Source organism: Mesocricetus auratus, unplaced genomic scaffold (assembly GCF_017639785.1).
Source record: "Mesocricetus auratus isolate SY011 unplaced genomic scaffold, BCM_Maur_2.0 Super-Scaffold_100714, whole genome shotgun sequence".
NCBI lineage: Eukaryota > Metazoa > Chordata > Mammalia > Rodentia > Cricetidae > Mesocricetus > Mesocricetus auratus.
This window is the reverse complement of record NW_024429270.1, coordinates 477,863-502,109: the sequence shown is the minus strand read 5'-3', so window position 1 is coordinate 502,109 and position 24,247 is coordinate 477,863. Positions and strand designations below refer to the sequence as shown.

The 24,247-nt window shown below is 40.6% G+C and overlaps 1 protein-coding gene across 2 annotated transcripts in view; it reads right to left on the bottom strand.

Moving 5' to 3' along the window:
- Window positions 1-24,247, bottom strand: part of Rspry1 (ring finger and SPRY domain containing 1) — a 51,843-nt gene that overhangs the window by 11,943 nt on the left and 15,653 nt on the right. For both annotated transcript variants that reach the window (XM_005078612.4, XM_013119499.3), the window contains exons 3-11: window positions 19,059-19,111; window positions 18,110-18,222; window positions 16,073-16,199; window positions 15,257-15,315; window positions 12,901-12,967; window positions 11,368-11,499; window positions 10,154-10,269; window positions 8,888-9,031; window positions 1,573-1,684 (exon numbers count right to left, since the gene is read on the bottom strand). In XM_005078612.4, the coding sequence (XP_005078669.1) occupies window positions 1,573-1,684; window positions 8,888-9,031; window positions 10,154-10,269; window positions 11,368-11,499; window positions 12,901-12,967; window positions 15,257-15,315; window positions 16,073-16,199; window positions 18,110-18,222; window positions 19,059-19,111 (923 nt within the window). The remainder of the gene's footprint in view (window positions 1-1,572; window positions 1,685-8,887; window positions 9,032-10,153; window positions 10,270-11,367; window positions 11,500-12,900; window positions 12,968-15,256; window positions 15,316-16,072; window positions 16,200-18,109; window positions 18,223-19,058; window positions 19,112-24,247) is intronic.

Here is a 24,247-nt window from a genome sequence, read left to right as displayed (position 1 = left end):
GTGTGTGTGTGTGTGTTACTGGGCATCAAACACAGAGCTTCAGGACTAGTAGGCAATTGCTCTACACTGAGTTACAAACAGCCCTTTCTTAACTGGAAGAGTAGGTAGGAATAGGGATTCACATCTGAAATCTTGCACTTGGGAGGCTGAGGCCAGACCATAGTAGAGTGACTTATAGGGCTTTGTGCACTACAGAGTAAAACTCTATCTCAAAACTGACTGTAGGAGGGTTGTTGTCTTTTTTTTTTTCCCGCCAGTAAGAATTACATACTTCCCCCCTAATTTGTATTCTTTTTTAAAAGATTCTTTAATGTTATTTCATGTGTATGTGTGTGCATTTATGTTAATACATGCCACACTAATTCATGTACCAGTAGAAGCCAGAAGAGGGAGTCAGATCCCCCAGAGCTGGAGTTACAGGCAGTTGATACAGGTGCTAGGAACTGAGCTCCTCATTTCTCTGAAATAACAGCAAATGCCCCTATCTATGTAGGGGCAGCACCTCACTATGTGGCTGTGACTAGTCTGGAACTATCTATACAGGCCAGACTGGGCTTGAACTCACAGTTGCCTCTGCCTTGTAAGTGCTGAGATTAAATGCATATGCCACCAATGCCAGCTTTTTTATTTTTTAAAAATTTTCAAATTATTAGCCGGGCGTTGGTGGCGCATGCCTTTAATCCCAGCACTCGGGAGGCAGAGGCAGGTGGATCTCTGAGTTCGAGGCCAGCCTGGTCTACAGAGTGAGTTCCAGGACAGCCTCCAAAGCCACAGAGAAACCTTGTCTCGAAAAAAATTCAAATTATTTATTTTTTAAGATTTAGATTTATTGCTTTAAATTATGCTGTGGTGGTTTGAATGAAAATGGCTCCCATAGGTTCACAGGGTATGGCGTTATTATAAGGATGGCCTTACTGGAATAGGTATAGTCTTATTAGAGGAAGTATGTCACAGGGGTGGGCTTTGAGGTTTCAGAAGCTCAAGTCAGGCCCACTGTCACGCTTTCTCCCTGCTGGCTGTCCAAGCAGATGCAGAACTCCTTGCTTCTTCTCCAGCACCATGTCTGCCTGCGTGCCACCAAGCTTCCCACCATGACAATAACAGACTAACCGTCTGAACCTGAAAGCCAGCCCCAATTAAATGTTTTCCTTTATGAGAGTTGCCATGGTCCTGGTGTCTCTTCACAGCAATAGAGCACTGACTAAGACAGAAGTATATGTATTTAATGTGAGTGCAGGTCCCCATGGATGCTAGAGGGTATTCGATTCCCCTGGAGCTGGAGTTACAGGCAGTTGGGAGTCACCCAACGTGGGTACTGGAAACTGACATCAGATCCTCTGGAAAAGCAGCACATGTTTCTACATGTGAGCCATCTCTCCAGCACCTAAGAATTTAATATTCTGAAATGCTTTTGCTTCAGAAGGGTTGCCACCATAGGTAAGTTTATCAGGGAAGAGCATTCACAATCATGGCAGTCTCCTATGAAGATATTTTAAAGTCTACCATAGTAAATGCCTGCTAATAACTACCTGTCCTAACCCAGGTGACAAATTCAAGGTGAAGAATGAATACCTTCCTTCCAGCACGGATGCACATGAGGCTTACTTCTGGCATTGTACCAAATCAGCTGCCGGCAGCCATCATAGGCACAGGAGTACTCATCATCCCCAATGCCGTATCCTTCCTGGAGAGAAACAAGGCCCAGAAGATTAACAAGACTCTACCTACTCTAACCTGGGGAAACCTAGAAGGTGGTATCCTAAGTTTTTTTGGATGAAGGAACAGCCTATGGTACTTGGAAGATATCAAAAGTTTGACACAGAAGCCTAGTTCCAAGTAAACAGATACTAGCTTTGCCAATAAAAACCTAAGTGCTTCCTTTACTAATAACTAATATTGCTATTAGTTATTGGTCTGATTGAGGCCTTTGGCTTCTGCTACACTATTGATAATGGGCTCTCTCAATGGAGCTGGCTCCTCTTGACTATTCCACTGTTGTCCTTTGGTGTGGAGATCTTGCAGTTTTAGATCTGTAGATTTGTCCCCTTCACATGCTCCAACAGTTCACAGAAGAGATGGATGTTGGGGTGGGCTAACTCACAGCCCTGGTTCTGGGCCTGGGTGGTAGCTGGGTTGGTCAGCCCACCAGCTTTCCCTCATTGTCACTGCTTGAGTGAACTCTCCAGCATTTCCTCAGCTAGCTCACCCAATGCAGTCTTCAGCAAGGAGTAGGGCCAGTTCTCCTGCTCTCAGGTCTGGCTCACCTACACTCACACCACCAGGGCCAGCTCAACTGTTTTGCCCAGGTGAGGTGCAGGGCCCTCTCTACCAGGAGGTGGCAAAAGGGGGAGAGCTATCCTGCTCTCATGTCCTCAGATCTGGCTTACAAAAGGGTTATCTGTAGTGTGCAGGAAGTGGTGATCCAGATCTTATTGCCAACAAAGAAACAAACAAAGTAGGGATGGGGAAATGGTTAGGTGAAGGAAGGCACTGGTTGCCACACCTGACAACTTGAGTTTGATCTCTGGAACCCAAAAGGTGGGAGGAGAGAATTGTTGCCCACAAGTTGTCCTCCAACCTTCACATGCATGTCATGGGGCATGCATACTGCTCCTGTCCAACAAAATAAATTAAAACAAAATATATACATATATTTTGGTTTTTTCGAGACAGGGTTTCTCTGTAGCTTTGGAGGCTGTCCTGGAACTCACTTTGTAGACCAGGCTGGCCTTGAACTCACAGAGATCCACCTGCCTCTGCCTCCCGAGTGCTGGGATTAAAGGCGTGCGCCACCAATGCCCAGCTAAAACAAAATATTTTTTAAAGATTCATTTTATTGTGTGTGTGTGTGTGTGTGTATGTATGTATGTATGTATGTATGGTATGTATTTTATGTATGAATAGGTACCTATAGGGGTCAGTAGGGGGCCACAGATCTCCTGCATATAGTTAGTTATAGGCCATCCAACATGGGTGCTAGGAACCAAATTCAGTCCTCTGGAAGAGCACCAAGTGCTCTTAACAATTAACCCATCTCTCCAGCCCACATAAGAACAGTTTTTTAAAGGGAAGAAAAGATTAGAAACAGAAGTATGTAAGAATAGGAGGAAGAGACAGAAGCGAGTCAAACAACTATTATCTTTAAGCATCAATGGTGGAGAAAAGAGTTAAAAAGGGAGTGAAAACATGGTTGAACACAAATCTTAGTCCCTGGTAGCCTGTTTGTTCTTTGTGATAAACAGCATAGTCAGGATATAGATTGGGAAAAGTTCTGACAAATCACTTAACTATGTATAATGATTTCCAAGGTGACACTCTGAATTAGAATTAGTTCTCAATGTGCACCATACAGACCATTAAAAAGTTAAGTAGCGAGGCACAGTTGTGCTTTTAACCAGTACTCAGAAAATAAAGTTAAGTGAGCTTGACCTAATTGTTTTTGCAGAGCAGAAATTCAGCAGCATGCTTCAAGCGATACCTTGCTATTCCTTCCTGAGGTGAAACAAATCAGTAAGTAAAAATCGACATGCTTAGCAAGAGAGGTCTGGGACTCAGACCTCAGTTCCAAAAACTCAAACTGAAACAAAACAAACAAAAGCACTAAAATTTGAGTGTTGGGAAACAGGCAAGGACAAACAATTCTTTATTACCTTATTACCTTTACTTTCTTTTTAGAAAGTGTGCCTGTGTGTCTCTCTCTCTCTCTCTCTCTCTGTGTGCGTGTGTGTGTCTGTCTGTCTGTTTGTCGGTGCTCACTTTCCATTAAGTGGGTTCCAGGATTGAACTGAAGTCTTCAGGCCTGGCAGCAAGTGCCTTTCATAGCTGAGCTAGCTTTCTGGTTCCATCTATCCTTACAATGACCTAGGAAGTTTTTGAGAGAACATTTGAAAGAAATTCCTAGATGACTGTTAGGAAGTCAAACCATCACCCTGCAAGATCCTCTGGGTGAAACTACGAGACAAGGGGAAACTGATTCAATTTTAATCACAGATCAACTTCTGTAGGGCTAAGAATTAGATGTTTATGTCTTAGAGTAAGTTCAATATATCCATGCCTTCTTTCAGCTTAAAAACATTTTTAGTAGGAGTCACACTGGTTTCATTGGCAATGTCATATCCCTAGGAGAATAGGTAGATAGCTTCATATTCTAGTATTCCTAAATTTCTTGTTTTGTAGTCATGTATATTATAAAAACAGGAGCAATTTAAAAATGTTTACTACAGCTTTATCACTTATGCAATAGTATGAATCCTTTCCTCATACAGTGGAAAGTCATTTTTTTCCTAATATGCAACATCCCCAAACCTTTCTATTATTCAGGATATTGGGAAGATAAGTGATAAGTGTCCTCATTCCTGCTCTGCAAGTGGACTAAGATTCACTAAACCTGACAGGTTCCTCCTATCAGACTCCCCCCATCATCCCAGAGGGATGGGTAGGGCTTATTTGTGGTAATAGTGTTGTTGTATTCTAGCCAGAGTAGCCGCCCCAAACACTAACTGTTTTACTTATTTTTTCTAGATTCTAACATTGCCTCACAGTTTATTTCCAACTATTTCAGAGCTTTTTTCCTTCTTTTTTTTCCCCCTCTCTTCGAGTCTGGGTTTCTCTGTGTAGCCCTGGTTGTCTTGGAATTTGCTCTGTAGACCAGACTGGCAGAGGCAGGTGGATCTCACAGAGATCCACCTGCCTCTGCCTCCTGAGTGCTGGGATTAAAGGCGTGAGCCATCATGCTTTCTCTTTATTTTTAAATGGGAGAGAATGTGAAAGACCTATCATGTTGAATGCTCATGAGAAGGCAAAAGATATTTTAGATAACTCAAACTATACCCTTATTCCTCAAAATGCCCCGTCAAAGTAACACAAAAGAAGACAAAGTACCCTGTAGGTGACCTAAGTAGAACTATGCTGCAGATGGCCTAAACAGGAAAACAGGAACTATCCTGAAGCTTCTCATTTTAATGCTCCATATCTGAGCCCAAACCGAAACCCATGCAGTAAGAGTTAAAATAAAGGTGCTATAAAAAGACTTCAAATATTCTGAAATATGTCTTACCTATATAATAATTTATGCCATAAAAATGCTGGCTATCTATACAAGTGAAAAGATGACTAATTATCAGAATAATATCATGGAAACAAAAAGCTTACATTTGAAAACAGACATCGCATCCAACTTCGACAACTTTTTAACAGGGACTAAACTAGTTTTTGGATCAGGGAAAAGAACTCGCTTAAAAAAAAGTCAGAAGAACTGGGGCTAGAGAGGTGACTCAGAGGTTAAAAGTGTTGTTTCAGAGGATCTGTGTTTGATTTCCAGCAACCATGCTGGGTGATTCACAACTAACTTTAACTCCAGCTGTAGGAGATTTGATGTCTGATGTCTTCCTCTGGCCTCCAAATGTACCAGTATGCACATGTATGCACGCACACACACACACACACACACACACACACACACACACACACACACACACACACAGAGAGAGAGAGAGAGAGAGAGCCTAAAAGCCAATCACAATTTAGAGGGCAGGAAACATTATTTTTAGTCTTAATTTGAGGTATCAAATATCTACAACTCTATGGCAGAAACAGTTTTAGCCACAAGCTTCACTGAGAAGAGCAAACATTATTATTGTGACTGCTAGAAAATTCCAATAGAACAATATATAGACAAGGCATCTCCATTTAAAAATCTCTATTTTCATTATTTCTGGATTACTTTATCACTTTCAAATGAGGAGACTGGATAATCCTTTCAGATTCTCCTCATTTTTAGAAAAAAAATAAAAATCTGTTGTAAAATAGGAATGGAACTGAATTCAGTCCTATTCTTTATTTCCTTTTTTCAGTCCCAGTTTTTCTCATCTTTGAAATGGAAATTGTGAAAAGAAAAAAAAAAGACACCTAACAAAAAAGGTCGTAGACCTAAAGAAGGTGTTTTTTTTTGTTTGTTTTTGGTTTTGAGACAGGGTTTCTCTGTATTGTTTTGGAGGCTGTCCTGGGACTCATTCTGTAGACCAGGCTGGTCTCGAACTCACAGAGATCCTCCTGCCTCTGCCTCCCAAGTGCTGGGATTAAAGGTGTGCGCCACCACCGCCCGGCAGACAGGGTCTTATTAGGCTGCATGCTAGCTAAAGACTATTATTGTCATTATTATTGTTTGTTTTTTCAAGACAATGTTTCTCTGTGTAGTCCTGGCTGTTCTGGAATTCACTCTGTAGACTAAGCTGGTCTCAAACTCAAGAGATCTGCCTGCCTCTGCCTGTGTTGGAATTAAAGGCATGCACCAACACCACATACTACTCAAGATTATTATTATTATTATTATTTTGGTTTTTTTGAGACAGGGTTTCTCTGTGTAGCTTGTCCTGGAACTTGTTCTGTAGATCAGGCTGGCCTTGAACTCACAGAAGTCTACCTGCCTCTGCCTCCTGAGTGTTGGAATTGAAGGTGTATGCCAGGAATGCCCCAGCTTCAAAATTATTTTTTAATGTTAAAAAAGAAGTCACTTTTAGAGTTCTATTTGGAATAGGTAACTAGTAGCCATATAACAGATAAATCATTGTTAGAAACTAGACAATGAAATTGTTTTCCAGACCTAGAAACTTCTGACTACACAGCAACTCAAATTAATCCCAGGGTTCCAAATATTACAGGTTTCCAAATAAAAACTGCAGCTTATTTACACAAGAGTCCAGTCTGCCCAGCCTTGCCCTTTAGTCTTTGTCTTATAACAATTCTCTTTCTAGTCTAGGAATTTTATAAAATATTCCTGGACAAAGATGAATTGATTTCAATAGCATATTTTTTCCCTAGAGTTAATTCACTTTATTATTATTTATTTTTTTCTGGTGTAAAACCCTATGTGGTAGCCACAGCTGAAGCCTGGGTCCTCAGAATGGGGACTCTTGCATGTGTTTTTACAAGATGGTCAGTGAGTTCCTGATACGTAGACTTGATGAAAAGTATCTTTCTAGAGATCAGGAGTTGGTTAGCTGTGAGATGGCAGATGTGTAGCTGTTATCAAGACCAGCTGTCAGTAGCAAGCTTCTGGGCACAGGAGCAGAGATGACGCCTGTGCTTCTGTCCCCATGAGACCACCAGCACAGAGCCACAGTGGCCTATCACCTTGGGTGGGATGATGTGGGGCTTGTCAATCTTGTTCCTCAGTAGCATCTCCACACAAGGATGATGGAAAGCTTGGCTAAGATGATGGCACCTCAGATGGCAGTGATTACTTGCTTGGAGCACTTAACATCAAGATCAACATGTCCCCAATAGTGACAAAAGCCTTGAACTTGGTCCACTGGCCAGCAGTGTCTGCTTCTACCTGGCAGGATCTTTGGAACCTCATCCTTAATGGGCCGAGCGAACAGGCAGATCTCCTCCAGGGACTGTATCTTCATGTCTTTGACCAGGCAGCCCAGCCTGGTGACGGGATTTACTCCTTGACTTTTGTTTTACCTCCTCAAGCCTCAACTACGATTCAACCTTATGGAGGAAGCTGGCTAGGCTTCTTAAGGACTGAGGGCCCTTCCTACTGCATCAGCATCACCTGACATTTCATGCTTTCTCCAAAAAGAAAGCTCAAATGTCTCACAATCTGACTAACAGTAGAAAGCCAGTTGGGTTAGGTGTTGAAGGGTTTGTTTAGAGAGGTGTGGTGGTGCACCTATATCCCTGACTTGGGAGACTGAAGGAAGAGCATCATGAGTTTGAGGTTTGGGCCATATAATGATTTAGGTTAGCAAGACCTCATTTCCAAAAGAAAAAGTATCTATCTGAAGGAAGGACATGGCACTCCCATATCAGTGATATGCCAAGTCTGCTTACTATAGCAGATTTAGACTTCCCTTTACTTCAGCACATTCTATACCAAAAGATAAATAAATATTGAAAATAAACATGCCTACTAATTACAAGGTAAAAGTCAAAAGAGAAAAGTTAGCCAATATTTAATTTCATGGAAAAAGAATTTATACAAGGTTCCCTTTTTTCTTTGAGACTGGACTTCTCTCTCTACTTTCTTTTTTTTTCTTTCCCGAAACAGGGTTTCTCTGTTTAACAGTTCTGCTTTGCCTGGAACTCACTCTGTGGACCAGGTTGGCCTTGAACTCACAGAGGTAGGTCACTTGTCTCTGCCTTCCAAGTGCTGGTATTAAAGTTGTATGCCATCACCACATAACAAAGAGTCCCTTTCTACAAGATGCATTTAATTTTTTTACTCATGTGTATGTTACTGTGGGAGCGCCACATGTGTGTGGGTACCCACAGAGGCCAGAAAAGGTTATTGGATCTTCTGGAGCTGGAGTTACAATGGTTCTAAGTAGCCTCATGTGGGTACTAGGAACCAAACAGGTCTTCCGGGAAAAGCAGGAAGCGCTCAACTGCTGAGCCATCTCTCTGACCCCTATAAGGTTCCCAAAACTTCACCTCAAGGTAAAAATCATCTGTGGTGGCGCACACCTTTACTCCTAGCACTTGGGAGGCAGAGGCAGGTGGCTCTCTGAGTTTAAGGTCAGCAAGTTCTAGGACAGCCAGGTCTATACAGAGAAACCCTGTCTCAAAATAACAAAACACAAAATAGAAAAAAAAAATTCATCCCTTGTTCACAGTTCAAGAACTGGGTTCTAAATGTGGCTGGGACTATATAGGAGAGCCATAAAAATGCACCTCTAGGGAGGAAACTGAGGTGAACTTAAAACTCAAGGGAAAGAGCCCAGAGCCTGAGAGCCATTTCCACTTGTTTCCTGTTTCTACATCAGTACAGCAAGCCTCTGTTTGGGATCTGGCACCACCTAGCTACTGAGCAACCTATCTGAAAGATAAACACATCTGAGTATCTCTAACTGCTGCTGCTTCATGTGCATGCCCCAGTACTCACGTGGTTGAGAAATTTGCTGTCTCGAGTAGCCCAGCCAATCTGCATGACACCAGAAGTGACCACTGTTACTTCGTAGTACCACACCCCAGTGTCCACACAAAAAGTGCAGCGTACACTCTCAAAGGAGGAGGCATCACAGCGAGCCTGGCAGAACCAAGGAGTACAAATGGATTCATCAGTGCCTGATGACCTCCAAGTAACTGGCAGAGGGGGGGGAGGGATGGAATTTTCCTTATCAAAGCGGATACCACTGTACATCTTCAGTGACATAAAAAAGCATAAGCCTGAGTGAAGCAACCTTTTATTACCTCAGTTTGACTTCTAGGATTTCAAAGATGGCTGCAACTGCAAGAAGTCAAAGCTACTGGCTTTGCTTTTCAGTTCTTAGAGAGCTTGCTTTGAGCTCAGAATCTTTACAAATGCAAACATTGTCTTCATCAGATAAAGATAGGCAAGGGTAAAAACAGGGTATCTACAGATAAGTCAAGGCAAAGAAAAAAAAGGCAGAAGGGATTTGTCAACTATTGTTCAAACCGTACTTCAATCCTGAAATGCCTTGTCCTGTGGTGCTTTCCTATATATAAGTTGCTCTTACATCAACCTGCACTATAAAATTGACTATATTCAACATGAGGTCTAGTACAATTGGCTGTGGGCATTTGCAAAAGGAGAGGCTTCTTTGGGAAACACTTGTCTTCATACTTTTAGCTGAATAAATGACAAAGATTAAAAACAGATATGGAGCTAAGAGAGATTATTCAGCAGTTAAGATCATTGGCTACAAAGGATGTGGGTTTGAGACCCAGCACCCACATGGTAGCTTAAAAACTTCTGTTTAACTCCAGATCCAGGGGATTCGCATACTTCTGGCCTCCACAGGCACCAGGCAAGAAAATGGTACATAGACATACATACAGGCAAAATATCCATATACATAAGGTACAGTATTTGAAATGTTTAAAAATATCTATTTAGCTGTAAGTCAGTACTAGAGGACTTATTTAACAATTTTGAGTACTACAAACAAACAATTCAGACATATTTGAACCAGTCAACAAGCACTACAATAGATACAGTAATATGGGATGTAACAGAGTGAATTAACACCCCAAAGCATTCTCCATCCCTACCATTTTTACCTCTAACTACTGTTCAGATAGAAGAAAAGTGTCTACCAATCCTGTTAGATATTGCTTGTTCTAAAGCAGGGCATGAAAAATGGGAACAAAGTAATTTTAGCCCTCAAAAGGTCTGTGAAAACTTTACCTCCAAGCCATGAGGTGAGATCTTCAAGTACTCGCTGACATCATTGCTGTTCAGCATGGCCCTAATGTTATTCAAGTCCACTTTCTCGTAGGTTAGTTGTCTACCTTCTTTTAAAACTGCAAAAGAAAAGGTGGTCATGTTTTCTAGGGTAGGCTGTGATAGTTTGGAAAAAAGGGAAAAGTCATCTCTAGCTGCCATACTTGTCAAAGAATGGAGAACTAGTAGGGCCTAGTATCTTAGCTGTGCTGTTACGGGGACCAAGCAAAGAACAGAAAAGGCAGCACTGTGAGTGTGGTGTTTCCAGTCTCTGTATTTACTATAGTGCATGAAACAAAATCCAAATAGCAGGTCTTATTGTGTAGCCCTGACTGGCCTAGAACTTGCCATGTAGCCAGCGTTGGTGGCGCACACCTTTAATCCCAGAGGCAGGTGGATCTCTGTGAGTCTGAGACCAGCCTAGTCTACAGAGTGAGTGCCAGGACAGGCTCCAAAGCCACAGGGAAACCCTGTCTCAGAAAAAAAAAAAAAAAAAAAAAAAAAAAGGCATTTTTTCCTGGTCTCCCTGATTGTGTTATTCTTCCTACCATCCTGCCATTTCAAACCCAGAGTTCTGAAACTATGAAACCAAAATATATAATTCTTCCCATTAGGTTGTTTATGTCAGACATTTTGTCATATGACAATAAAAACACCACACATACACACATAAAAGAAGACAAAGAAGAAAGTACAAATGTGAGCAGGTCCAGAGGTGGTAGGCAATGAGTAAAGTGAGTGCTGGCAAGTTCTTAGAGCTATATAACTGAGGCATCTGACTCAGCAGGTTAGTAAAGGTCTATGAACCGGAGAAAGGTGGAATTAGAAGCATTTCATTTAGCTCTCATCTGAAATGTGCCTAGGATACTTTTCTATTAGGGTATATGCAACCTGCACTAGAGTAGTGTATTAAGAACTCCTACTCATTACAGCAAAAGGCTACTGATCTTACTGAAGACAGGGATTTAGAAACGTAAACAGATTCTGGCGGGTGAGATGGCTCAGCAGATACAGGCGCTTGCCTGATGACATGGAACCCGTATGGAAAAAGAGAACCAACTCCTGAAACTTGTCCTCTAATCTCTATACACATGCACACTGACCCCCCAAAACAACATAAATAAAAGTATTAATACATAGAAGCAGAAACACATTAGTAAAGGACAACCCCCACTTACAGAGATTGTCTAAGCTCCATTGGGCACAGAAGCCAACTTGACGCTTCAGATAATCAGGATCATCAGCCCACAACTCCAAGGTGACCAGGCGGTCACTAATACTGGATTCAGAGATAGTCAATTTATTTTCACCTGTTTGGAAGGATGAAATCTTTAAATAACAATGGAAGAGGAGGATGTGCTGGGCATATTAGTGGTGGTAAGGAATGAGGGGAGACAACATAGAATTTGGAGACTAGCTGGTCAGTGGTAGCGCACGCCTTTAATCCCAGCACTCAGGAGGCAGAGGCAGACAAAGCTCTGTGAGTTGAGGCCAGCCTAGTCTACAGATTGAGTTCCAGGACAGCTTCAAAGCTACAGAGAAACCCTGTCTCAAAAAACAAAACAAAACAAAACAAAACAAAAAACTGAAAAAAGATGTTGGAGACGAGAGCAGATTTCCATTAATGCTTCCTTCTAGAGATAACACAGCCAAAGAGCTGAGGTTACTTTCTACAATTTCATCACTACTTTTTTAAAAAAAGATTTATTTATTATTTATTATCATCATTATTTTAGTTCTTTTGAGACAGGGTTTCCTAAGTAGCTCTGGCTGTCTTGGAACTCACAATGTGGACCAGGTTGGCCTCAAACTTAAGAGAGTCACCTGCCTCTGCTTCCTGAGTGCTGAGATGAAAGGCATGCACTCTAATGGCCAGCTTAAGATTTACTTTTTACTTATATATATGCACATGAGTTCGTGAATGTGTATGCCACATGTGTCTGAGTGCCTATAGAAGCCAGAAGAGGGCATCAGATGCCCTGGAGCTGGAGTTAGAGTTGTGAGCTGCCCAACATGCTGGTGCTGGGAAGTTTGTGAATGTGTATGCCACATGTGTCTGAGTGCCTATAGAAGCCAGAAGAGGGCATCAGATGCCCTGGAGCTGGAGTTAGAGTTGTAAGCTGCCCAACATGCTGGTGCTGGGAAGCACCAAGTGCTCTTAATTGCTGACCTATCTCTCCAGCCTCGTCATGTCACTCAATTATTATTTTAAACTCTGTGTGTATGGTTTATCTATGTGTTTATGTCTGTGTGACTATATGCACTCATGTGAGGCATGCCAGAAGAGAAAGAGCACTGGGTATCCTCATCTATTACTTTCTACCATTCCTTTTGAGGCAGGATCACTACTTGAACGGGGGCTTGCATTTTCTTGACTGGGCTGGAAGCCAGCAAGCCTCAGCAATCCTCTTGTCTTTTCCTCAAAGGTATCCGTGTGGTGCTGGGCTTGTTAATGAGTGTTGAGTCCTCATGATTGCAAAGCAAGTGCTCTTAATTGATCACCCATCTCTCCATCCCTATTGCTAAAGTTAGTTATTAATTATAGTCACCATGCTTGGAATTTTAGCTGAGAAAATCTTTGTTTTTGTTCTTGATATACTTTGCTAGTCTTATAACCAGAATGTATGTACATTTCATGGAGTTCAAAGTGTAGGCTCACTTTTTTTTAATAACTAACAAGGATCATTAGTGCAAGAAGTCACTATACCTACTTGTCTGGGCAAACTTTTCCAGTGCAATCAGTGCAAAAAGCATGACTGTGGGGTGGGACTGTAACTTCTGAAAGACAACAAAAGATAAAAACAAAAGTCACCACCTGCAGAGGCAGTAAGGTATCAATTTCATATTCTTGATTAATACATGCTGATTAATACATGCCAGACTATATATTTGGAACAGCAGAAAAGTCTCCCTTATTCAAACTCTCAACTGTTCATTTGACTAATGGAGAATCAATATAGAATCTCTTAGTCTATTTTTAAAGAGTCATTGAGTTAATTAATAGATATAGACATTTTAGCACTATCTCATTAAATGCATTATGCCATTAGACTTAGTAGCATTTGCAGTAGGACTTTGTTAACTAAAATAATGATCATGCTTGCGCTCATTTAAACAAGCCAAAGAGAAAAGTAGAATTATAGCTAAAAATGATCTTTAAGACTCCCAAAGAAATAATACCAGTTCCAGAATTATAAATAATGATATTACCAATTAACATCTTAGTTTTTTGTTTGTTTGAGACAGGGTCTATTATGTAGCTCTGGCTGTCCTGGAACTGTTAGACCAGGCTCGCCTTGAATTCATTTGCCTCGTCCTCCCGGTGCTAGAATTAAAGGTGTGCACCACCACACCCAGCAACATCTTAGTTTTAATCTAGTCCTGCAGGGAATTCTACAGATGCTGATGTGACAGGAGAGACAGGAAGTGTACTTAACTTACATTGAGTTTGCATCACATCAGCTCCCACTTAAAGAGAGGCCTATGCTGGGCGGTGGTGGCGCATGCCTTTAATCCCAGCACTTGGGAGGCAGAGGCAGGCGGATCTCTGTGAGTTCGAGGCCAGGCTGGACTGAGAGCCTCCAAAACAATACAGAGAAACCCTGTCTCATTAAAAAAAAAAAAAAAAAAAAAAAGAGAGAGAGGCCTACATGTTTAATATCTCATCTCACATTCTTGCTTTTTCCTAGCTGTGCCGGGAGCCTTAGGAGAGTTCTGGAACACTAGTGTATTCCCATGCATTTCTGTGGTGCCTGCGAAGCTCAGCATAGCTCACAGAAGCACTGTTCTCTCTTCAGCATTTTTACCCTTGCCACATCCTTAACCCTCCTGCCTGGCTTTTTCAGCCCCAACCTTCCACCTAGCTACTCCAGTTCATGCTCTGAACACTGTCTTCTCTGATCAGGTAACTCTGCCACTAGGCTTCTGCCATGTTGCTTTAGCCATGAAGCTCATTGTGAGTTCCTAATCTTAACCTTGTCATGAGCTAGCTAAGCCCCACCACATCAGGAAGTCTGTCTTTCATGATAACCACAGGCCCCTTGTCACCCTACCACACCCCCGCCCACCCATCCTTTCACCTTCTCAGAACCCTTACAGCACTTAGTCTGGAGGAAGTAATTTTGCCCTTGATCATATCCTGTCATAAAGTATAAGTTATTTGTTGTCTGAATGGTTCTTTTAAGCTATAATGAAGTGAATTTTGTGAAGGTAAATGACTCTCATACAACTTTGGTATCTACCAGTGCTCACTTAGAGCAGTGTAATCACATACTGTGTAGTCACCAACAATGAATTCTTGTAGACTATAGAGTTTTTTTTTTTCTAAGAAAGCCAATGCTCAGACTTGTAAAAAATAACTTAGAAACACAGGCTAATCAAGACTACAGTCAAGTGCTATAAGCAATAGAAGACACAACTTCAACAAACCATAAACTTCATGGGTGATAAATCAAATATTTCACCAATGGCAGTTTAATTGTAAAGGGAAGGGTGGGCAGGAGTAGAGATTTATATACACTAGGAACCAGGCCTGCCATTGGAATGCCATGTAATTTTGTTCCGTGCGTGCATGAGAGAGAGAGAGAGAGAGAGAGAGAGAGAGAGAGAGAGAGAGAGAGAGAGAGAGAGAGAGGTGGTATCCTCCATTATTATTGGAGGTATTTTTTTGTTTTGTTTTGTTTTTCGAGACAGGGTTTCTCTGTGGCTTTGGAGGCTGTCCTGGAACTGGCTCTGTAGACCAGGCTGGCCTCGAACTCACAGAGATCCGCCTGCCTCTGACTCCCGAGTGCTGGGATTAAAGGCGTGCGCCACCAACGCCCAGCTCCTAGCAGCTATCTTATGACTAAATTTAAAACTAGACCAAACTCAATTGTTATTTGCTTATAATAAATTCCCACCTCTCTCTCTTCTGTCTCTAAACATAGGAAGTGATAAACACCCAGAAAACACCTATACATAAAATTTACAACTCACCCTATCCTTTGCACCAGGGACTATGCTAGTCGTGATTTCGGAAAAACAGACAATCTGTATGAATAGAATAATCAGCTTTGATGTCTTACTTACCAGACACTGTAGCAAGTATTCCAGTATTCCTGGGCTAAGTAAACCTATGCTTGCAGGACCTAGACAAACACAGCAAACACTGAGCATAATTAAAAGTGTCACGCTATTTTAAATCAGGAACTAACAACAACCAAATTATTTTGCTTGAATTCTGTGCTCTGATGCACACTACTCAGGCCTCCTCCCTCAAACTGTTCCTATCACCATCCCCATTTCACAGCTTTGAAACTGAGTCCACCATGAAGAGACTGGTTCCAGGACTCCTGGGATATGATAGTCTGGACCAACACTCACATGACCTAATTTTTCAATCCATTATTTCTCCCACTATATATATAGTAAGTGCTGAGATATCTCATGTGATTTACTGTTAATATTCCTAAAATGGGTAATATTCATTACTATAAATGCATATAATAATTATTTGTCACACTAAACTTAGCCTTTTCCATGTCTTAAGCAAATAAATATGACAAATTTATCTTAAATTTCTCTGAGAAAATAAACAAAGTTAAATTAGATTTAATTTAACTGTATCTTTTAAGTAATTTTCTTTCTTTTAGTTCATTTCTGTTCATCCTTTTTTATTTTTTCTTTGTTTTGAAAAAGGGTCTCCCATAGTTCTGGCTGGCCTCTAGCTCACTATGCAGGGAGGCTGGCCCTGAGCTCTTGGCCAAGTTGGCTTACAGTGCCGTGGTAATAGGTATGCCACCACACTCAGCTTCTCGCTGCTGTAACAGGATGCCCAAAGGTCTGCAGTACAGATGTCTCAATGTCAAACAATTAAGAATTTTGGGAGGCGTGTGCTAGAGTTACCTGCTAGCTTCTCAGCCAAGCAGCCCAGGACTGCGGATGTGTTTCTATGTTTGGCCGGGTGGCCTGAGTCCTGGCATGCTACTTCTCCATTTAAATTGAGAATTTCTGTCAATTTCTGGAGTGCATCCTATAAAAAAATTACAAATAGATTTGATGAATATATACTCTGCAGTTATTTTCCCAAGGGAATTCCTGGATACAAAACTATAAAAAGGTATTCAATGAACTTGGAATGATCACATAAAATTATAAAATTACTCCAACGGTATCATTATTGATGGAAATATCTGATCAACCTTAAGTTTTCTTAATGCCAGATTTCATTTTATTCAAAACGCACTAGTTATAGAAAATACATATTTTATACTTTTGTTTTTTTTGAGATGGAGTCTTGGTATAAACAGCCATACATGTAGCCACATATACCAAAATCATCCAGGAACTCACTATGTAGCCCAGGCTGGTCTTGAACTTGTAGCAATCTTCCTGCCTCAGCTTTCTGAGTGCTGGCATTATAGGTGTGTACTACCACTCCAGTTTATAATATATATACTCTTCAATAATTAACCAGACCAAACCCATTCCAATGCCAATATGATTAACCACAGTAACTTGGTCATGGTGGAACATACCTAAAATCTCTGCACTCAGGAGGCTGAGGCATGAAGATTGTAACATCAAAGCTAAACTGAGCTACTCAAGACCAGCCTATGTTACAGCAAGACTGTCTCAAAAGGAAACCAAACACACAGAGTGAGACTCTGACTTAAAACAACAAACCCCAAAACATAAAAACCAAAAATAACTATGACCTAGTGATATTGAATAAAAAGCTACTTTTCCCCTCAAGACAAGGACTCAGTCTAGCTCAGGCTGGCCTGTAATTCCCTATATAGTCCAAGATGCCCTTGAGATCATGCAATCCTCTATGTTAGCTTTCCAAATGCTGGGATTACATGCATGAGTCACCTTACCCATTTATTTATTTTAGTTTTTTGAGATGGGTTTGTGTAGCCTCAGCTGTCTTAGAACTATCTCTGTAGACCAGGCTAGCCTCGAACTCACAGAGATTCACATGTCTCTGCCTCCTGAGTACTGGGATTAAAGGTGTGCACTATCACCCCATGGCTATTTATATTTTAAAGACAGGGATTCATGTACTCCAACCTACTACATAGCCAAGGCACCAAGGCTTTCCTTAGACTCCTGGAATTCCTACTTTTACCTGCTGAGTACTAGAATTATAGGTGTGTACAACCATGTTTGCTTTACTAAAAGCTGTATCAGGCAAGAACAAATCCTACCAACTTTTAAGACAAAAATGGAAACTGTTGTAGGCATACTATGACCAGGCTAAAGACAATTTTCTCTGTTCATGTTTTCCTATTAGAGAGTTCAAGCATCTGAGGCTTCAACACAAAGAAAATATATCAGAATCCAAATTTTTAAAAGTATATATGGGTGTGATGATGCATGCCTTTAATCCAGCACTCAGGCAGAATTCTATGAGTTTGAGGCCTGGTCTACAAAGTGAGTTCCAGGCCTTTACGGCTACATAGTGAGACCCTGTCTCGAACAAAACAAAACATGTGCATGGAGGCAGCCTGTAGAAGGTAGAAGTCAAAACAATGAAAAATTTACATTTGTGTCCTAGTTAGATCATAAACTGGGGTGTGCAAACCTCTAATGTGCTTAAGTAAGACTCAAAGGGCTTTCAGTAGAGTGCTTTTCCTCTTAGTAGAAAATCTTTGTTATGAAGAAGTTGCTCAGAGACAGATAAAATCAGCTCATTTTCTTCTAGTTTTCAAGCCAAGACTATCCTTGCAGATACAAATGTTTCTACTTTAAACATTAAAAAAAAAAACACTGAACCAAACCTATTAATAGAGAGTATAGCACTTTATTAATAAAAAATTTCCTGCTATTACCCAATAATGCAGATCTCAAGTATATAAAGTCTATCAAATGCTTCATTGATTATTCATCCTGTGCACAGTTGTCACAGATGACAATTCTGTGAAGATCAATTTAACTTACTTTAGTGGGTAATGGACATTCGTCTAGTAACAAGGTTATAACAGCTGGTCCCAATGGATCTTCCAATGGAATAACTCTAATTAAAGACTGGACAACATCCAACCATCCTTCATCTAAGGGTAAACCAAGAAGATTATGTAATGGAGTCACTATTTTGGAATCATGAAAACATACAAAAGGACTTCACATTAACCAAGAAATACGTCTGGCCTTTATGCAGTGGCTTTAAGAAGCTAGAGGTTGACATGGGTATTGTCATTAATCCTTAGTCGTCACAATGGAGCCAAAACCCTTTTACAGGTGTGTGGTGACTCAAGGCATCTTTAATTGGGGAAAATTTAAGCTATGGCCTTGATTTTTGGATTATGATTAAAATAGTTTTAAGCATCTCATTTGTCGAATAGGACTTAACTATGTAAACTCAGCACTTCACTATATTTTAGAATGATACTTAGGATGTTGAATAACAATTATCTTCCCCATTACAGGACAAGTACAAAGACCCACCAATAAAATAAATTTCCTTATCTCCATTTCAAATGATAGACAACCATCACTGAGACGTGCAGGTCAATTTTGAGGATGCAATGTATGGTTCCTATTACACTTTTAAAAATAAGATTTATTTATCATGTATACAGTATTCTACCCACATGTATGCCTGCAGGCCAGAAGAAAGCATCAGATCTCATTATAGATGGTTATAAGCCACCATGTGGTTGCTGGGAATTGAACTCAGGACCTCTGGAAGAGCAGCCAGTGCCCTTAACCTCTGAGCCATCTCTCCAGCCCTCCTATTATGCTTTTACAGGGGACTTCCATACACCCAGAACCTTTTCTATGTTACAAATGGGCATTTTTATGCTCTTTTATCTTTAAAAAAGTAGTCATAAGTTTTTCATTATTTTTAATTCATTAAGAAGTATTAAAGATAAAAACTTTAAAATACCTGTTTCTGCCATTTCATGTAATGTAATCATTGAATATGGAGGTTCCTGATCACTGAAAAACAAACATTAAAGACATTAGACTTGAATTTAGTTCAAATAAAATTTAAACTGGAAGTATGGGGCCAAAATAGATGGAAGAAATTAATATGAATGAATGTTAAGGAAAGAGATTACAACCAGAGATACAACCGCAAGAACAAATGTATGTCATATGTGATGGCTCCCAAGAAAAATGAGCAAGTAGGGACACACATGACCCCACTGTTATCCGAGGTAAAAACACAAGTTACTAAAACTAGTGAGAGTTCTCAGCTTATTTCTCAAGGCCCAGTGCCAGCTGACTGTGCCAGGAAGGCCAACAGCATCTCCCTCACACTTACCTTAAACAGATGTTAGGAGGGGGGATCAAAGGCCTACAGATACACTGTACTTACAAGATTTATTCTGAAAAAACAGCACTATTTGTTTAAACTTCATAAAATAGTAACAAAGGAATCCAAAAATGAAAGCAAGAAGAATTATTTAGTAATGTACATACTTCTCTAAAATGGAATTAAATGTCTAATGGGTTTTTATAATGTCACTCCAGGAATTCTTCTAAAGAAGTGTTTTAGGGGGTCATCAGTGCTGAAACATTTTCCACCAAACAATGATAATTCAAAATGCTTAAGGACTCACCTTTTGTTTACAAGTTTTAGATTTGTTTTCTTTATGCATGTGGGTGTGTGCATGTGCAGTGTGTGTGTGTGTGTGTGTGTGTGTGTGTGTAGGCAGAGATGGATGGCATCCTCTTTTATTCTCCACCTTATTTTTTTTGACAGTGTCTCTCAGTGAACCTGGAGCTCACAATTTTAGCTGTACTGGATGGCCAGTGAGCACCCCTGGGATCCACCTGCTGCCACTCTCCCAGTGCCAGGGTTACAGCTGCATCCAGCTTTTTCATGGGTGCAGGGGATCCAGAACTCAGGTTGCTCAGCTTGCCAGGTAATGGTCCTCGTGCTGTGCAGCAAGCAGTTTACTCACTGAGACATCTCTTCAGCCCTGGATTTCTGTTTCCTACTATGGAAAAAAACATGCAAACAAACAATATGAGAACTATTGTCTTAAATCATTTAATCCTTAGAACAACTTTGAGATAAGGAAATTACTATATTTATCTCAGATGTTCATTAGGTGTTTGCTGTTTGGCATACTTCTGTTCACAAGATGGGTTAATTATTACTTAAAAGATGTTTTAGGGGCAGTGAGATGGTTCAGTGGGTGAAGATGCCTGCTGAGCAAACCTTATAACCTGAGTTCCACCCCCAGATCACCCTCAAAAGTTATCCTCTGTCTTCCAAATGTACATCATATCCCAGGAGCACCCATGCCCCACAACACAAATAAACAGATGTTTTAAATGGAACATGGTAGCACATGCCTGTAAGCTCAGTACTCAGGAGGCTGAGACAGAAGATCCTGAATTCAAAGGCCAACATGGGTTACAAAGAGAGACAGGAGCTCTTGTCTCAACAGAAAACAAACAATATAACTAATTGCATATATTCCCATAGACAGCATGCCAATAATAAAGTCAAATATGCATATACCTAACATCTTTAGAGAAACCTTTACATAGGTCTACACATAAATGTATATTCTTGGTATTTATCACAGGGTATTTGCAATAAGAATTTTGCAAATTTTAACTATTACCACATGAAAATACAGGACAAATATGGTACTTTGAAGACTTTCAAGCAGTCAGGCATGGTGGCTTATGCCTTTAATCCCAATGCTTGGGAGGCAAAGGCAGGCAGATCTCTGAGATTAAGGTCAGCCTGGTCTTTAGAGTGAGTTCCAGGACAACCAAGGCTACAAAGAGAAACCATGTCTTGAAAAACAGAGAGAGAGAGAGAGAGAGAGAGAGAGAGAGAGAGAGAGAGAGAGAGAGAGAGAGGGAGGAGAGAGAGAGAGAGAGAGAGAGAGAGAGAGACTGAGACTCTCAAGCATACAAAGGAATACTCTGTAGCAGCCAGAAGCAGGTATAGATTTACATATAGCAATACAGACCTCAAACATAATATTGAGAGAAAACATATTTAAGCAGGTTTGTATAATTAAATTGATTACATACATTTTCAAAATCTACCCTAACCTTTCTTTATATTCTTCTGATATAGATGCAAGTAAATGTAAGCTTGAAACTGGAACACTAGAATATATAACCTACTGTTATATGGAGGTGGGTGATGATAAAAATAAAATTAAGGAAGAGGAGAAAAAATTATAAAATGCAACAGAGTCAGCAACCAACAAGGAAAAGGAGTATTGCTATTCTATGTGGAGGTACACAAACACATCCCTCTGCTCAAAGAAGATACATGTCCAATGAGGCAGAAGCAGAGCAGACTTGTGGTAGACGGAATGGATGCCAGAGGGTTTTTGAGCTGTAGGTTGTGAACTGGACAGAGCACTAAGGAAGCTCAAATCGCTAGGTAATAGGACAAAAGTTCCATCTACAGAAGGGCAGGAAAAGTTGCACAAAGTACATCTGGAGCACAGATCCCTCTCAATGGAAGGAGTTAAGAAAGCTAGAGGAAAGCCGGGCGTTGGTGGCGCACGCCTTTAATCCCAGCACTCGGGAGGCAGAGGCAGGCGGATCTCTGTGAGTTCGAGGCCAGCCTGGTCTACAAGAGCTAGTTCCAGGACAGCTTCCAAAGCCATAGAGAAACCCTGTCTCGAAAAACAAAAAAAAAAAGAAAGCTAGAGGATAATTAGAGATACAAGTGGCATAAAGTACAAATCTCCAGTGACAAATTAAAGAAAAATAAAAGGGTCAAACAAAATGTATGCTGTAAGTTCTAGCTTTTTACAGAGTTGGAAACTCAGAACTACCAATTTCAATTAGGTTTACTTCGAGACTGGGGGAGCTTATCAGCATGACAGAACCGCATATATACAAGTGAGAAAAAACCCACGAGGAAATCTGCAGCTGGGTATCATCCACGACACATGCATGTATGTAACTGAGCAGTTTAAGAAGCTAAAGCAGGAAGATCTCAGTGTGGCCTGCCCACCTACACAGTGAGACCTTTTCTCAGAAAAGAGAGAAAAAAAGGAGTCTATAAATTAAATTTCCAAACACATTAAAAGAAACTAGCATTAAGATCACCAACAATCTGAGTCACTACTCAAAATAAGCAAATAAGAACTTTAAAATGATTTTAAAATAAGTTTATTTGTAGGATCAACAACTATAAGAAGGGCATGAAAACCAAACAGTCAAAGGCCAAGAAGCAGACATGAAAAAGGAAAAAAAAAAGGAATCCAGGTATGTCAGAAAGAAACTGAGTGAATTTGAAGAGAACATTGGCAGACATGTATGGTTCTACAAGCCCTGTACTCTGGCATTCAAGAGACTGAGGTAGGGAGAAAATCCTGAGTTTGAGGCCAGCTTAAGCTACACAGTAAGACCCTATCTAAAAAAGGGAGCAGAGGCATATACATATAGGGAAAATACTGAAGGATTCACTTTGAATATCAGAAATTATTCAAAGAAATAGCTGAGAAAGTTCCAGAACTGAAGAACAAAATATGAAGGATTAAAATCAGACAGCCACAAGAAGAAACCTGGGTATAAAGACATGCTGCAATTAGGCAATTTATTAAAAAAAAAAAGCTGTGGAGAACTAGTAACCAACAGCATAAAACGTCTCTTCCAAACAAAGCACCCCTTTCTAAGGCACTGGGCCCCTGCTGTCTTCTCATATCTGTTGCATTTCTTCCCAAGCAAATAGTCAAGAACAGACAATGAAGAGACTGTTTGGTAACTGCCGCACCTGCATCTGTAACGGGTTTAGATATATTCTTTTATTATTTTTATTATTAATTATTATTATACAGTGTTCTGCCTACATGTATACCTGCAGGCCAGAGAAGACACCAAATCTCATTACAGATGGTTGTGAGACATCATGTGGTTGCTGGGAATTGAACTCTGGACCTCTGGAAGAGCAGGCAGAGCTCTTATCCTCTGAGCCATCTCTCCAGCCCCCTAGATATATTCTTGCTACATCCCTTTGTCCTGTACGTCATAATTCTCGTTCATATTTCCTCTTGACAACCTCAAGATCTAAGTTATAAAATTATCCTTTAGTATCGTCTGAATCAAGCCACAGGGCTGGGGAGATGGCTCTGCGGGTAAAGCATGAGGGTAAGGGCCTGAGTTTCAGTCTCCAGAACCCACATAAAAGTCTGGTGTAGCAATCCCAGAGCTTCTACAGCAAGATGAGAGGCAGACACAGAAGTCCTCCAAGTCTGCAGGTCAGTTCACCTGGTGCTTGCAGTGAGGACAGCAAAAGAGACAGGTCTCAAACAGGTAGAGGGGCCAGATAGCCCAGATGTCCTTTGACTGCCACATCCATGTCTATAGCAAGCATGTGCCTGTACTGACACACACACACACACACACACACACACACACACACACACACACACACACACACACACACACGTGCGCGCATGCATGGGCACGTCACACACAATAATAAAAAGTAATAAAATTAAACTATAAAGTTAGGTCACACTTGTAATCCAGGTAATTTGGAGGCCAAGACAAAAAGATTGCAAGTTCAAGGCCTGCTTTATTTTTTCAGTCTTAGAAATCATACTTATCATTCCAGAGACAGAGACAAGTTTAAGTAAAAGTCACCTTGTTACTGAGGCATATAGTACTTACCTCCCCCTCTCTGTGTGTGTGTGTGTGGTTTTTTTTTTTTTTTTTTTTTTGAGTTGCTCTTTGTAACCCTGGCTGTCCTGGAACCTGCTGTGTAGACCAGGCTGGCCTTTAACTCAGAGATTCACCTGCCTCTGCTGAGATTAAAGGCACACTTGCTTCTCCTATGTGAATTAAAAGCTTGATTAACAAGGACACTTAAAATCTGTAATATTTGCTTGGAACCTGGAACTAAGGCTTCTACATTGTTCCTTTAGAGCCTTGTCTTTAAAATGCAGCAAAATATACTCTGCACCTGTTTTTTTTTTTTTCAAAGTGCTTAATTAACATTGTTGTGGTTAACTTCCTTATTTGGAAAGGATAATTTTCCACTATGATTATACAATACAAAGAATAACTTTTAAAAGAAAGACTCGTCTTCTCTGTGTGTATGTGCTTCTGGAGGTAGAATCTAGCTAAGAGCTTAATGGA